We start from the raw sequence: 15,822 nt of genomic DNA on the forward strand, positions 1-15,822 counted from the left end.
AGCTTTAGTTTTAATCATATACTTACGTTTTTCTGTGTATGATTATGGCGGCGTCGGTGATATTAAATTTTATTACATATTGATTATATACAGTTTGAAACAAGTATAATGTGTTAGTGGTTTACTGAATCAATATTTTTGGTTAGTTTTGACGTCAATTACAACATAAATATTAAACTCAACAAAACATTCGACTTGATTAGAAATTAGTCAAAAATAATTAATTCGTTTTTAATTTTTTTATTACATTTTTTTTTTCTGCTTTAGTTTTATTCTTGTAGTTTTTCAAATCAGCCTATACAGCAACAAGTCACAAACAAAATCAGTTCAATCACATTCATTCCATGCATTTTAATAGAAAATTTCAAATAATTTGTGTTACAGAGGTCAAACAATTACACTTTTCTAAGTTTTCTTACCTTTTTTGAAGTTCGTTGCAGTACTGTGATTCAAGTTTTTTTTTCAAGTTAAGTATCATTGAAATGTTAAGTTTCTTTACTTAAATTTTTTAACGAACGCTTCAAATGGTTACAACTTTAGGTTTGTAATTTTGGTTTATGTACATGTAAACTAATAAAAAAAGCTTTGAACATTAATAAGACGAAATAGATTAAAAGGACAAAATTTGTAAAGCTTAAAGTTGTTTTTGTCGTATATTTTAATTTTAAAAGTAAACATTTAAAACCAAGTTAAGATTTTATGAAGAATCTAATATGTGTTATATACCAGCACACTGGGGTAGATCCTGGTGGTGATAATCAAAATTCATGTCCTCATCGCACGACGCGTTCATGCTTCCGACCAATTCCCATCCCTCATCATTACACTCGAACTTCACCACATCTCCATACTTGTAAGTGTCATCTTCACTCTGCACATTTCCATTTTCATCCACTACCACAACTCTATCATCGACTAACACTGGGTACTTACACACTATTTCTGTTAAAGTTTGTTAATTTTTACGTAGTTACCTTTGAACGGTGAACAAAAATTTCTGCTGTTTTCTAGATAAAATATGAAGTGTTTTTGAATTTCAAGAACACTGATTTATGTTGTGGTAACTAACTTTACTTGACTTTCCAAATAAGTGAAAACAAAGTTATTCGAACAAATTTTTCTAAAAGTTTACTTTTGTAAGATTGATTACAGTTCTTTTACACATTCTAAACCAAAATGTAAAAAAACTCTTATAAATTGTCATACCTTCACAACTGGGATACTCGTCAATATCAAAAACAGTTTCTTTAGTGCAATTATAAGGACCTGGATATCCATTTAACTTATATCCTTCATCACAGAAGTAAGTAATGTTTGAATAAATATCATAAAATTCATTTAATGGTTCGTAATAACCATTTGTTATATTATTTGGTGGTTCGCAAAACTCGTCAGAGTAATCGTTACCAGTGAAATCGAAGTCTGGGTCTTCTGTTTTTGTAATGGTAATGGTTTTTCAAAATTTAGTATTTATACTAAAAAAATTATGAAGCTTAAAAAGCTGTTGATATGAAAAGGTAACTTATTATTCCAAAAAAGTATTATTTTAAAAACTAATTGAACGGTGTTTTCTTTTATACTGAAAAGAGCCCAACTAAGTAAGTAAAGATACATACGCTTTAAAAGTTTAACAAACGATTCAGAAACAAAAAGAAACAATGGGCCATACTCTTAATGAAATTTGTTATATGATTTTACATTTTACAAATTTAAATTTTACAAAAACAAACTTTCACATTTAGGCATATCATCCCCATTGTAGATGATTTTATTATTTTTACCGCATGTAGCTTTGTCACTTCCACTCAATTTAAATCCTTTCTTACATTTGAATTCAATTTCATTGTTGTAATTTATATAATCAACTTCATCAGTATTTATTTTAATGTTATCGGCTTCATCTTTATCAGTTTGATTAACATGAAATATTTCAACGTTGCTATCATCCAACATCGGTACTGGGCATTTTATTTCTGTTTTGAACATTGTTTGTGTTTGAAATTAGTGTTTAATAAAAGCTAAAAACAGAACAACGAAATCGTTTTCTGTATCTTTTGAACTGACAAAATAACTTAAAAAGTCTGGAGTGTTTTCAAAATCACAGGATTGACGTTCAACGCCGGAAACGAAAACAACTGTTTAATTTCCAAGGAAACAAAAAGTAAAAGTATAAACAAACTATTTAATTTAGTGTTTTTATACATAATGATCAAACAAAAATACAAACTTTCACATGTTGGGTACTCTTCAATATCAAACTCTCCTTCTTCAGTGCAATTATAAGGACCTTCAAGACCCATCATGTAATACCCTTCATCACAATAATATGTAACATTCGAGTATATCTCATATAATTCATCTAATGGTTCGTAGTAACCATTTGTTATGTTGTTTGGCGGAAAGCAAATGTCGTCATTGTAATCGTTTCCCTCAAAATTGAAGTCTGGATCCTCTGTTTAATTTTTGCACTTTTATTTCAACTGATGTAATTTTTTCAACTACTTTAAAGACTTCTTACTAAGTTTAAAGTTTAAGAATATTATTAACCCTATAATTAGACTTTAGTTATTAAATTTTACTTCTCACAACTTTTACAAAAAAACAAACTTTCACAGGTGGGCAACTCCTCATCGCTATACTGAAAAGAGCCATATTTTCCGCACTCAGCGTGTTTGCTTCCCGCCAATTTGTATCCCTTCTCGCATTTGAAGTGGACGTGATCTCCTGCATCGAACTGATCCTCTTCGCCCGATCTGTTTCCGTCGTCATCAACTACGTACAGTTTGTCGTCATCAACCATCGGGTGTGGACACTTGACCCCTGTGGAAACAGTTGGTTAAATTTTGTATAAATAGCTTAAATAAATGGACATTTGATTTCTTTGAATTGAAGAAAATAATTGAGTAAAGCATGTTATAGTAAAAATGCATTAATCTTATAAAAAACATGTTATACTAAAAATGACTAAAAATGGATGACTTTTTAAAAGTCACGGGTATAAACTTGTTTTTCATTATTTGTAGAGGGAAATACTCTATGATAAGTCATACCCAGAGAACTAATGGAAATTTGATTTCTGTGATTTTAAAGAAGTGATAAATTTTGTATTTAAAGCTTAAATATAAAGTAGCAATGGAACACAACTATTGTTAGATAAAAAATTGTGGATTAAAATGTTCACTAAAACATTACTATTGGATGAAAACTTTTTGTGCTAATGAAATAATTTTTTTTTATACCTAAATAAGGTTTAAGTAGTATATAAACATTTATTTCTTGTTATTAAAACAATAAATTATATTGCTTATGTAAATATAAAGCAATAATTAAATATAATTGTTTAAAACTCATCACAAATTTTTTACAAGTTCGTTTAATAGTGAGTTAAGAATGTATGTTTATTTCAATTAAAGAAAATTCAGAAACTATAAACAACTATAAGTAAAGTTTTTATAAAGAATAAAAATAAAATAAAAACTAAAATTATATAGGATTAATTTTGATAAATACTTTTTCTTATAGACTCATATTCAATAAAAAGTTTTTATACATTACAACTACAACAAACTTTCATTTATTTTTATTAGAAATTATTTAGGCTGCACTTAATCTACTTAAAGTAAATGCATTATGTTTTAAAATCTTATCAGACCTTTCAACTTTGTCCTAAAAAAATCATTGTTAAAGTAACCTTAGTGAAAAGTATTTTAAACAATAATTATAGAACTTATAAATTAAACTTATAAATAATATTGTACTAAACAAATAGAGTAGAAAATTATAAAATAAAACTTAAAATAAAAAGAAGTAAAATGTTAGCCAATCAGAAGCCTAGATTTTGCAGATGACATTTTTATCAAAAAACTACGTAGTTAATTTAAACAATTTTAACAAGTTACATAGCAACCGATAGTTTTCAAGCATTGTTACGTACTACGCGAGTTTTACATTAAAACTGAAAAAGGAAATAAATTAAAAACCACAAACAATTTAGTTAACATGATAAAAATGTTTAACAATCGGATACTGAATGTCCCCGTATTTTTGGTCACGTTTCTCTGCTGTAGCGGTACTTTACCATGGATGTACCAACCAAGCAGTATGCCGACCATGCCCCAGCTACCAATCAGCCAGGGCTACTTTTGGGCCACGCCCCAGCCAACATTGTACGAGTCAGTTTGGAACAAGGGAAGCGAACTGTACGAAGATGGAATAGAAGCTCTGAGGAGCCATCTTGAAAAGCAGCTCCGAAATGAAGAAAAAGAAGAAGAGGAAAAGAGCTTCTACGAACTGCCGTGGAGTGAGATGCTAGAAAAGATCAACCCTTGGCACAAGCCGAAGAAGATGCCACTGGATGAGCTGATAATTAAAGTAGCAACGCTGAAATATAACGAGCTCAAAAATAATTTTGAGGAATTCATGAAGAGCAATGAAAACAAGAAACTTCTGGAGGAATTTTTCCTGTCGTTTCTCATTCTCTTCATTACACTTTATGAACTTGGGTCACAGTGAGTATTCTTATTTGTTCTTGTATTTTTTAAATGTAAAGTCAAATTTATAGGTTCAACTTTAAATTCATGGTTAAAAGCATTATTTTTACAAACCATTCTGTAATGGTAGTACTTGTAATGGTAAAACAATTTAGAAAATACTTTAAAGTAGTTTAGAGTTAAAAGTTTTATCAAAATATTTTCATCAACAGAATGAAATCAATGGTTATAAGGCTGACCAGAACTATATTCAATGACATGAAGACTGCTGTTTGCTTCATATTTAGAATTCTGATGAGACCCTTTAGGTGGAAGAAAAATGTCAAAAAGGTGTCTGAAACAAATATCAGTAAAGCGAAAGAAGGACAAGAATCCGAGAAAGTAGTGAGTTCTTTTTTTGTGCATCTTTCAGCCAAAAATTTTAAGTAGCTTCTGCATTTTTATTAGTAGGTTGAAAAAGATTACCTCAAAACTATACTCGTTGAATTTTTTTAAAGGTTCAATCATTTTGTTTTGCATAACAAAAACATAATTTTGAAAATATGCAAAGTTTTATTATTTTGCCAGATCTCGGCTGATAAGATACTGGAGGAGTCAAAATTTCTCCAGCCCGCAACTGACAAGGTGCAAGAGGAACCAAAGCCTCCGATTGAACAACCGAAGAAGGTTTTGAAAGTAGGCAGACCGAGACATGCCAAACCGAAGCCGAAACCTTTTCACGTGGACAACCCGGACTTTGACGTGTTTCCGAAAAGCAAGAGTCTGTACAAAAGAACCCTGAAGAAGAACCACGATAAGGCGCTGAAAAGGAGAACCACCAAAAGAAAATTTCAATATTAAGTTTGATTCAAGTAGTTTTTTTGAAAAAAAATGTTTTCCATCTTAAAACTATAAATATGCGTTACATTGTTTGCAATTAAACTAACTTAATGATTTAAATACAATGTTATGTCGAGACATATGTAGTTTTAAGTTTGAGATCCAGTATTTAAATTTACAGTTTGTTTGTTTATAGTCTGTACGATGTAGGTTTAAAAATTGGATTTATGACGATTTTGGCTGCATAAAACTTAGCATAACTTGTACTTTAAATACATTTTGTAGGTGTAAAAATCAAAAAAAGTTTTTTTTCAAAGATAAAACTAATAGCAAGAAGTATAAATGCATTTTAGAGTTTATAAAGTTGGAAACATAATTTTTTGACAAAAATCTACTTGGTTCTTTCTTACTGTTGATAATTAGAACATAAAACAAAAGAAAATAATTAAAATGGATGAAGACTACTTGGAAATAAAAAATTAAATTTGATTTTAAATAACTTAATAAAATATAATTACAGAACTTTTGTGTTTTTATTGAATTATGTATAAAAAAAAAGTATGTTGGTAAATAATTAAAAAAAAATCTTTTGAATGACTTATTTATTATAATTTTATTCAAATAGTTATTTACTAACATCTTAAATCGACTTTATATATACTTATAGCTTCTTTTTGACTTAGGAAGGTTTAATTAAATAAATAAAATCGGGTTTTGATAGTAAAAGTTAAGTAATTTCATACATCAGCTTTTATAAAAAAAATTTAATGTTTAAGTATTTGTGTCTGCAAAACTTTGTTTAAAAGAAATTCAGTCAGATATTCAAAAGTTTATTTTTGTTAAGCTATTAATTAATATTAACTACTAGGCTAATTGTTTAGCGAAGCCCAGTTGTTAACTACTTTAAGATAAAAATAAATACCTGTTTATTTTCTATGTCTATATTAACAGCTATATCAAAAATATCTAAATAAAATGAATATTAAAGTACTATTTGTTAAAAATTAAAAACTTTATGTATTTTTTAACTATAATTTTCTTTTGTTTCATTAAATTTTTTTTTTGCATTTGATAATTCTTAAATTCAAAACTTTTTTTTTATTTTTAAAAACAGTTTTATGAACTCATTAAGATAAGTTGTGGTATACTTGATATAATCAATTTAAACTTTTTTTGTTAAGTTACTTTGCTCGTACTCAATTTAGGATATACCGTTGAAAGTATGATTTAGCTTTAATTGTGCTAAAAATAATCTAAAGAGTTTTAAAAAAGAACAAACTTGAATTACTAAGCTTAAATTTTAGACCATATGAATTTTTTTATTTTTAAGATCGACAGTTTTTAAAAACAATATTAGAATAATACTGTACATAAATTAACAATGTTAACTTGATTTACTTCACGTTTTTATTATTTAATACAATAAAACTAATACCTGTTTTCTGTTCCATACAAGTAGGTTGATCTCCGTTCAAATTAAAATTTCCGTCCTCGCCGCAAACTGTAGAGTTCATGCCCTCAATCACGTGGTTGGTCGGACAAATGAAGTTGATCTTCGTGTTGACAGTGACGTCATCAATCACGATGTTGTCGCCGTCATCAACGATCAAAACTCTGTCGTCGTTCACCATCGGTAGTGGGCATAAGATTTCTGTTGAAATATTATGAAAAGTGTGATAAGTTGTATGATGTTTTAATTGGGAACAATTTTTGCACGAAAACTCTGTATTAGGTTTATCGGTTTGAACTATCACATGTTCGATTATAAACTTTATATTAAAAGAAATATGAATAAAACTCTGCAATTTTAAAGTTTTATGAACTTCAAGTAGAAAATGAATGTACTTTAAAAAGAGAATTAAGTACAAGACTCACAATAAAACTACTAATGATTAAGCTTGATAACGTTTGCTTGAAAAATATGTTTTAATAAATTAATATAATAAATAAAAGATTTTAACAACCTTCGCATTGAGGTTTCTCATCGTTGATGAAAGTGAACATTTCATTCCTGGAACAAATAGCATTTTCGCTCCCAATAAGTCTGTAGCCCACGTCACAATTGAACACTATGACGTCATTGTAGACATACTTCACCCCGTCATCTAAAACATTTCCTTCTTCGTCTTTGAAGTTGATTCTTTTGTCGGCTAGTTTCGGGAACGGACACTCAATTTCTGATTGAAAAATTATAAATTTAGTAGAATAATTAGAATATCTAAACAAAAGAAAGTTAAAAAATATTTGCAAACATCTGTTCAAGAGTTTTATTAGAAAAAAAATTATTTTACCATTAACTTAAAAAAAAGGAAAAGTAAACGAAAAGCTTTATAAACAGAATAATTAGTTTCTATTTTAATTTGAATAAAGCGTAAAATATTAACTTATATAAACTCAAACTAACTTTCACAACTAGGATACTCGTCAATATCAAAAACGGTTTCTTCAGTACAATTATAAGGACCTGGATACCCATTTAACTTATATCCTTCATCACAGAAATAAGTAACGTTTGAATACACATCATAAAATTCATTTAATGGTTCGTAATAACCATTTGTTATATTATTTGGTGGTTCGCAAAATTCATCAGAGTAATCGTTACCAGTAAAATCAAAGTCAAAATTTGGATCTTCTACAATATTTTAAGAGTTATTTTTTTGCTCAGCGTACTATTTAAATAATATATATGATGATACAGAGTTGTAGAAAGGATATAAAACATTTTTGAATGTGTTTTAGTTTAACTTTGTTTGTGTGACAAAAAATTCTTAATAACAGCTCTTCAGACTTTTATTGCTAACAGGATAAAAATCATAAACTAGATAAATGAACTTGTTTTATAATGTCATGTCCACACTACGCTAAGGAAAGCTTAAAATTTGTTTTTAATGTGTGTTTTTTTGATTGTTATCGCCTTTTTTTGTCTACTTATATGCTTATTTTTATATATGTATGAGTTTTTGCGTTAAGTTTTTTTTAAAAAGCCATTTAAAAAAATAAATCCCCGTTTTTAAATCTGATGTGTTTACAGCTTCTAAAGTCTAAACAAAAATGTATTAGATTTTAAAATGTTTAATGAGTAAAAACCTTTATATTATACTTGTTTAAAGTTTTATAAACTACACTTAAGTTTAGTGTTTGTCTCACTTGAAGTTAGCTTACGTATTTTATCTCTCACTTAAAATTTATCATAGATTATTTTTTACAAAACATTAATGCTTAACTTTGTTTTGTTTTTATTTTTTATCATTGCTTTGTTTTATTTTTCACTTTTTTTTATGTCTGAAAAGCTTTTACCCAGCTTATTACATTATCAGATACTTTTTGTTTACAGTGAAATATACTTAGTCACATATAAATTTTTCAAAGACCTATAAAACAATAACAAGCAAGAGAAACAATATATATGCGCTTAAAAGTTGTTTGTTATGTTAAAACCAACCTAAAACTCTTACAATACTTTAGCAATTTTATAGAAAATTATGGATAGAGTTGAGATAATTCTTTTTTATATATTACAAAATGAAAAGTAAGTAACATATACAAACTTTCACATTCTGGTTCTTTTTCTTTATTAAATTTAAATTGTGATGATTTATCGCAAGTAGAATTTTCGCTTTCTTTCAACTTGTACCCCTTTTCACATTTGAAATTTATATTTTCTCCATACTTGAACTTTTCATCTGAAGTTCTATTTATTTCCTTGTAATTTTCATCGTAAATATGAATTTTGTCATCAGATATCATTGGGAGAGGACACAATATTTCTGAAAAAATGTATCAAAAGGTACATATGTACTAAAATTCTTATATAGATTTTAAAACTTAATTTTTGCTTTGTAACGCGGGTACCAGATCAAAAAGTTATTGATCAAACACCAACGCTATTTGAATTAGTATTTTACTAATTATTTAATCGTAAGTGACGATGTAAATATATACTTTTAGTACCTTCACAATGAGGTTGCTCAATTTCATCAAAATAAAAGGTTTCCGAATCCCCACAAGTTGCATGCTCACTACCGACTAAATTGAAATCGTCAGGACATTTGAAGTTTAGTACTTGGTTTAATTTAAATTTCTCATCTTTATCAAGAATTATGTTCTCGTCATCAAATGCAGTTACCCTGTAGTCTTGTAACATTGGAAATGGACAGAGAATCTCTGTATAATTTTTAGTTTTATTGTACTTTTAGTCAATTACAATCTATGAAGGAAAAGTTTCATATTTAAATTCTCTCAATGTTCAAGTTTAGAAAAGTTTAGTTAGGACACCTTTGCATTTAGGTAGTTCATCTTTTAAATGGAAAAGTCCGTCTTGTTGACAAACTGCTTTTTCCGGTCCTTCTAACTTAAAACCTTCTTGGCATTTGAAGTATATCACTTCATTATACTTTGTTGGATCGAACAAAGCAATTCCACTATCATCTACAATGAAGACGAGTTTCATGAACTCTTCGACTGGCAGACCCTCATTCAACATGGGCAGAGGACACTCTATCTCTGTAACATGAAGTATTAAGTTATATTAAGTTAGACAAACAAATTTTTATTTTCAATATGTATAAAGTTAAGTCAAGCTATTTTTATTTTAGTTAAGTTTAATGTTTGAAAAAGTACAAAATAAAACTTTAGCTCACAAATAAAGTAACACTATAGCTAGCTTTTTTTTGAAACAATAAGTTTATAAAGTTTATTATATATGATTTTAGTATTTATTTAATTAATTACCTTCACAAGTGGGCATATTACCATCCTCAGTTGATACCACTCCTGTTTCATCACAAACAGCTTCACTATTACCATCTAATTTGTAACCTGGTTTGCATTCAAACTTGGCAACTTCCTCGTACTTCAACTTGTCACTTTCTTCCAACTCTACTCCATCGTTGTTTGTTATGAGCAGGTTGTCATCCAAACCCATCGGGTACGAGCATTCTACTTCTGTAAAATGATAGTGACGTCACAATTAAATTTGAGTAAGCGCTTGGTAAGAACAAGTTTTATAAATCTTCAAGCTTAAAAGCATGTAAGAAACAAAACTATCGTTTTATAACTCAGTACATGTTTAAAGTAGTTAGCTGTATAAACATAGCATATACAACAATCTATATCTTGTTGGTTTTACTAACCATAACAGTTAGATTGCAAATTGTTTTCCAATTTTAGCTTTTTCATTAAAACCATTTTTAAGTGTATTTGAAGCACACCTATAACTAAAAAAAATAGGTTCTTTTACTTGTAACGATAAAATATTTTAGTTTGAAGCTTACGAGATTTGTTGTTTTATAGTATTTTGTAAAACGGGGATCTACCGAATCTTAATCATCTGTTACAAATGAAATCTGAACAACAAATCATGATCCTTTTAATTTACAATAAATTATGAAACAGTAAACCTCATAAATGCTGTGTTTAAACTTTTAGGTGGGAACTGTAGTTGCTTGATTTAAAATCAAAAGTAAAATTACAAAGATTAAATCAAACATTAATTTATTGAATAAAAACTTTCAAATATAAAATAAATAACCTTCACAATGAGGGGGCTTATCATTTCCGTACATAAATTTCCCTTCCTTCTTACAAACAGCGTTTTCGCTACCCACTAATTTGTACCCCTTCTCGCATTTGAAATTGATGGCGAAATTCAGTTTGAAGTCTCCATAGTCTTCCTGCTTCATCAGCTGCCTCGTTTGATCCACAACCATCACATTAGAGTCCTCGAATGTCGGATACAAGCACTTTATTTCTGTGAAATGTTGAAATCAAATTATAAATTTATTAGCTCACAAATTCTTTCATGAAACAATGTTACACTGAGTTGTTAAATGAGATTAATGAGATCTTTAGTGACACTTTAAATATTATTAAAAAAAAAATTAGATTAAAAAAGAATTTGAACCGGTCTGTTATGTAACGAATCATGTATGTAATAAAATTACAGAAACAGTTCAAATAACCCAGATTTAAGAATTCTAGCAGCGTAGATTTTAATCGCCTTTTATGCTTGTACGAAGTTACAAAAGCAAGTTAAGTGATTTATTAACACTTTAAACCTTTACAGCTAGGAACACCATCAGAGAAGTGAAGTTGCTCATTCGGTAAACAAACTGATTCTTTAGATCCGTCCAAATAATACTCTTGAGGACAAGTAAAGTGGATGACTTCACTGAATCCTACGTCTTCGCCAATATACTTCTTGAAATTAGAATCAAGAATGTTTATGTTGTCATCCTCAATAATTTGTAATGAACATCTTATCTCTGTAAATTAAAAAAAAAACTGTTATAACATATTCCATATTTTTTTATTATTATTGTATTTTATTTTATTGTTAATTGTGTTTGACGTTATAAAAAAGCTTTAAACAAACACGCTTGGTAAATGAGTTAGTTGGTAGATTTTATAACTACTAAATAAAACTTAAAAAACTTTTTGTTGCTACTGAACTATAGCAATCTGCTAAAAAGTTCAAGGATTAAAAATAAACTATCATATTTTCTATATCATCGTTTAATCTATTTTATGATAAGTTGTTATAGTTTTTATAAATATGAACTACTAAATTGTTAGTGTTTTTATTGTTTTAAAAGTAAGTTCTTCTATTTGGTTATTAGAATGTAGTACTTAAAACTTTCTTAAAGTAAAACTGCTTACTAGTTTAAAAATATAAAACTTGTTAAAATTTATGCCCTGTTAAAGTTTTATCTGTATACAAAAAGTACTTTATGTTTCATTACTAAAAACTTTACTATAAAGTTTTATAACATTTTTTAGGACTTATTGTTTCACTAAACGATTAAGAAATACTATCATGCCTCCTATAAAGTTAGTGTAAATTTAACGATAAAGTTAGTAATATATTAGTAGTGGTTTTTTGTTAGTGTTCCTACAAAATTAAATTCTACCAATAAAATTTCTTCTGCTGTCTGTACAATTTGGTTTATATAATTTGTCACCTTTGCATTTAGGTTCTTCCCCATCAATGAAAATAAACTCCCCACTGACGTCACAAACAGCTTCATCGGATCCCACTAATCTGTATCCGATGTTGCATTTGAAGTGTATGTTTGAATTAAAATTTAATGTTTCATCTACCGGGACAAGATCGTTGTTCTTGTCCAGAATCTTTACCATCTTGTTAGTTATTAGTGGTAGTTGACACTCAATTTCTGAAGATAAGTTGATGTTTGTCTTTATGTGAACAGTTCAATAAAATTAGTTTAACAAAAAACTTGTTAACTTTCTAACAATGTAGGTTTAAAACAGAAAGTTATAAAAACTAAAAAAGAAATTTAATAAACTCTCAAGCTTTAAAATCTGTTTTAAAGTTGATCATGTGAATTAGTTGCATGAGAACTTGTGTTTTTAAGTAAAACAAAAACTAACTTTCACAGCTAGGATACTCGTCAATATCAAAAACAGTTTCCTCAGTGCAATTATAAGGACCTGGATACCCATTTAACTTATATCCTTCATCACAAAAATAAGTAACATTTGAATATACATCATAAAACTCATTTAATGGTTCGTAATAACCATTTGTTATATTATTTGGTGGTTCGCAAAACTCATCAGAATAATCGTTACCGGTGAAATCAAAATCTGGGTCTTCTGTTTAAAAAATTCTTAGTTGTTTCAAAAGTTAAAAGCTGTCTGCTTTTGAGAAAATTATTATACAGTTTGTTATTTTGTAATGTATTAAAAGTACTTATTGTACGCAGTTTGTTAACAGTTCAAAGCTTAAAATTGTGCAGGCTTTGATCAAATAACGCTTGCATTTGTTTGTTTTATGTTTCTATGAACTCGGTCAAAACTTAGTCAATGTCAGTGAGTGGCAAGAGTTAATAAAATTAAAAAATTACTGAGTTGTTTATAAGAAAAGAAAAAAAAAGAACTAAATTATTTTATGACATTTTAGCAAATGCGTAGTTGAAAGAGTAAAAAAGTTGTTCAAGTTAACGAACAAAAGGAAATATTATTTTATATATCTTCTAATTGTAAATAAGCTTTATAAACAAGGTACAAAGTAACATGACAGTTTTAACTAAACAAAAAATCTAAATGATTTTAAAACTTTACAATAAAAACAAACTTTCACATTCTGGTTCTTTTTCTTTGTTAAATTTAAATTGTGATGATTTATCGCAAGTAGAATTTTCACTTTCTTTCAACTTGTACCCCTTTTCACATTTGAAATTTATATTCTGTCCATATTTAAACTTTTCATCTGAAGTTCTATTGACTTCTGTTCCATTTTCATCGTAAATATGAACTTTGTCGTCAGATATCATAGGAAGAGGACATAAAATTTCTGAACGTGCTTTTTATTATTATAAATTTGTACAGTGAGAACATTATTATACGTTACTTGCTTGTTTTCTTAATTTTAGTTTAAAAGTTTACTACGAAATTGTAAGCGAATATTTTGTCAAAATAATAAGTATTATGATAAAGTATATAATAAACAGAGATATCTAATAAGGCTGTTATTTTGTAATGTTATATAATTCAACCTTCGCATTGTGGTAGTTCATCTGTGTCATACTCAATTGATCCGGACTTATTACAAATTGCCAATTCACTGCCAACTAAGTTGTACCCTTCTGGACATTGGAAAGTCAACACTTTATTTACTTTTATTTTGTCTTCGAAGTTGATTATGTCGTCAATAATGTCAAAGACAATAACTTTTTCGTCTTGCAACATTGGGAAAGGACACAAAATTTCTGTTTGTTTATACAACTTATATTTTTTAAACTTAACAAACTGACTATAATTAAGTTTCATACTGTTTTAAAAAATCATTAAACATAATAAAAATTCAGTTTTTAAAAAAATATAAACTTGAGATATGTAAACTATAAATAAAAATCAAATAGTAGATATAACATTCAAACTTTTACTAGGAGCTTAAAGCATTTCAATTAAAAAGAGGGTTTAATGAAGATACCTTTGCATTTAGGTAGTTCATCTTTTAAATGGAAAAGTCCATCTTTTTGACAAACTGCCTTTTCAACTCCTTCTAATTTAAAACCTTCTTGGCATTTGAAGTATATCACTTCATTATACTTAGTTGGATCAACAATGATAACTTTATTGTTGTCCACAATTTCTACAGGACTTTCATCGTCTTGTAGATCATTATTTATCATAGGAAGGGGACATTTAACTTCTAAAGTAGTTCAAGTATAAGTGAAATAAATTTGAAGTTTTTATTAAAAAATTAAACATTATACCTTCGCAAGTAGGAGTGAAGTCGTTTTCGAAATCGTACGACCCAAACTTATTACAAACAGCAGATCTACTACCAATTAGATTATACCCATCCGGACACTTGAAATTTAATTTGTCATTTGCTTTTATTTCGTCATCAAAGTTTACAACATCATCGTTCTTATTAAACACTATTACTTTTTCGTCGTTTATCATTGGAAAGGGGCATACTATTTCTGATTAAGTTTAAAAATAAAACTCTTTAAAATAAGTTTTTCCGAAGTAGAAGACTAAAGAAAAGTAACAAGTTAAATTTTTTGTTTTATAGTCACTTAAAAAAGAATCTAACTTATTAAGTAACTTCTGTCAACATTTAAAAAAGATTAATTAAATAAAAAAAAGTTTTCAAACTTAACTAACCCTCTGCATCTATGTTCTTTGTTTAAAGTTAGTTTTTAAACAAGCAAATCAAAATTTCAAAAATTACTGATTTTAAACATGCAACAACAATTAAATTTTGATAAAGTTAGCGCAAAACAAGTCTTTGCATAATAAGTAACTGGCAGTTAAAATTATTTTCTTGTTTTGATTGTTTTGGTTCAATTAAGTCAGACAAGCAGTCAAAAGTTGTTATTTATTTAAGCTAACATACTCATTTTGGTTTGGTTAGTGTATAAATCACTTATTAATACTTACTGAATTTAAATATTACAGTTTACAAAAGCATAATTTAAAAACATAACTTCTGTTTATTGCGTGTACAAGATTTAAGTAAAACAGTTTATAAATTGCATAAAAGCAATATTAACTTTTATTTTTAAGTGTTAAAAAAGTTATTTAGTTTTCAAACTCCTTACCTACTCTTTATAGAAAAAAAACATACCTAAAAGTTTTAATTTCTCTGCATTGTTAGTTTTTTTTATGTTTTAAAGTAGAATTTTTAAACAGCTTTTGTTAAAAAAAGCCAGGTTTTAACAACAAATTAAAAACGTTAGACAACTATTTTGGAACAGTTTCTAAAGGAATTAAAGTTCCAGTATTTTTTTTTGCAGTAAGTTGAGTTTCTATTATGTTCTTTAAAATTGAAGTTCCATTGAATTAAGATTACTAATTTGCAGACTATGAGATAAATTGTTGGTTTCATTTAAGTTTTTATATTTCGTACTTATTGGTACAAAACATATACCAATTCGAATCGTAATAAAATTTAAAAAAAATTATTAAACGAACTTTATAACGAGACAATCGAAATAAATTATTATTTTTTCCTTAAATTCTCGTTTTCATTCGGATT

At 27.8% G+C, this 15,822-nt stretch overlaps 2 protein-coding genes across 2 annotated transcripts in view; both read right to left on the reverse strand.

The window, feature by feature from the left end:
• Positions 1–15,822, reverse strand: part of LOC145835977 (IgGFc-binding protein-like) — a 68,334-nt gene that overhangs the window by 17,715 nt on the left and 34,797 nt on the right. The window lies entirely within an intron of this gene.
• On the reverse strand, positions 9–15,820 carry LOC145835978 (sushi, von Willebrand factor type A, EGF and pentraxin domain-containing protein 1-like). The gene is made up of 21 exons (XM_082943751.1): positions 14,552–15,820; positions 14,266–14,487; positions 13,829–14,041; positions 13,408–13,626; positions 12,702–12,926; positions 12,272–12,484; positions 11,369–11,575; positions 10,843–11,061; positions 10,044–10,256; positions 9,588–9,815; positions 9,264–9,476; positions 8,861–9,079; positions 7,714–7,944; positions 7,274–7,486; positions 6,745–6,960; positions 2,608–2,820; positions 2,228–2,452; positions 1,731–1,973; positions 1,207–1,431; positions 727–942; positions 9–442 (listed from the first exon to the last, which is right to left on the reverse strand). The coding sequence occupies exons 1-21, from the start codon at positions 14,742–14,744 to the stop codon at positions 396–398; spliced, it is 4,413 nt and encodes a 1,470-aa protein (XP_082799877.1). The 5' UTR covers positions 14,745–15,820; the 3' UTR covers positions 9–395.

Source organism: Thalia democratica, chromosome 5 (genome assembly GCF_965202585.1).
Source record: "Thalia democratica chromosome 5, ktThaDemo2.hap1.1, whole genome shotgun sequence".
Classification (NCBI taxonomy): Eukaryota; Metazoa; Chordata; class Thaliacea; order Salpida; family Salpidae; genus Thalia; species Thalia democratica.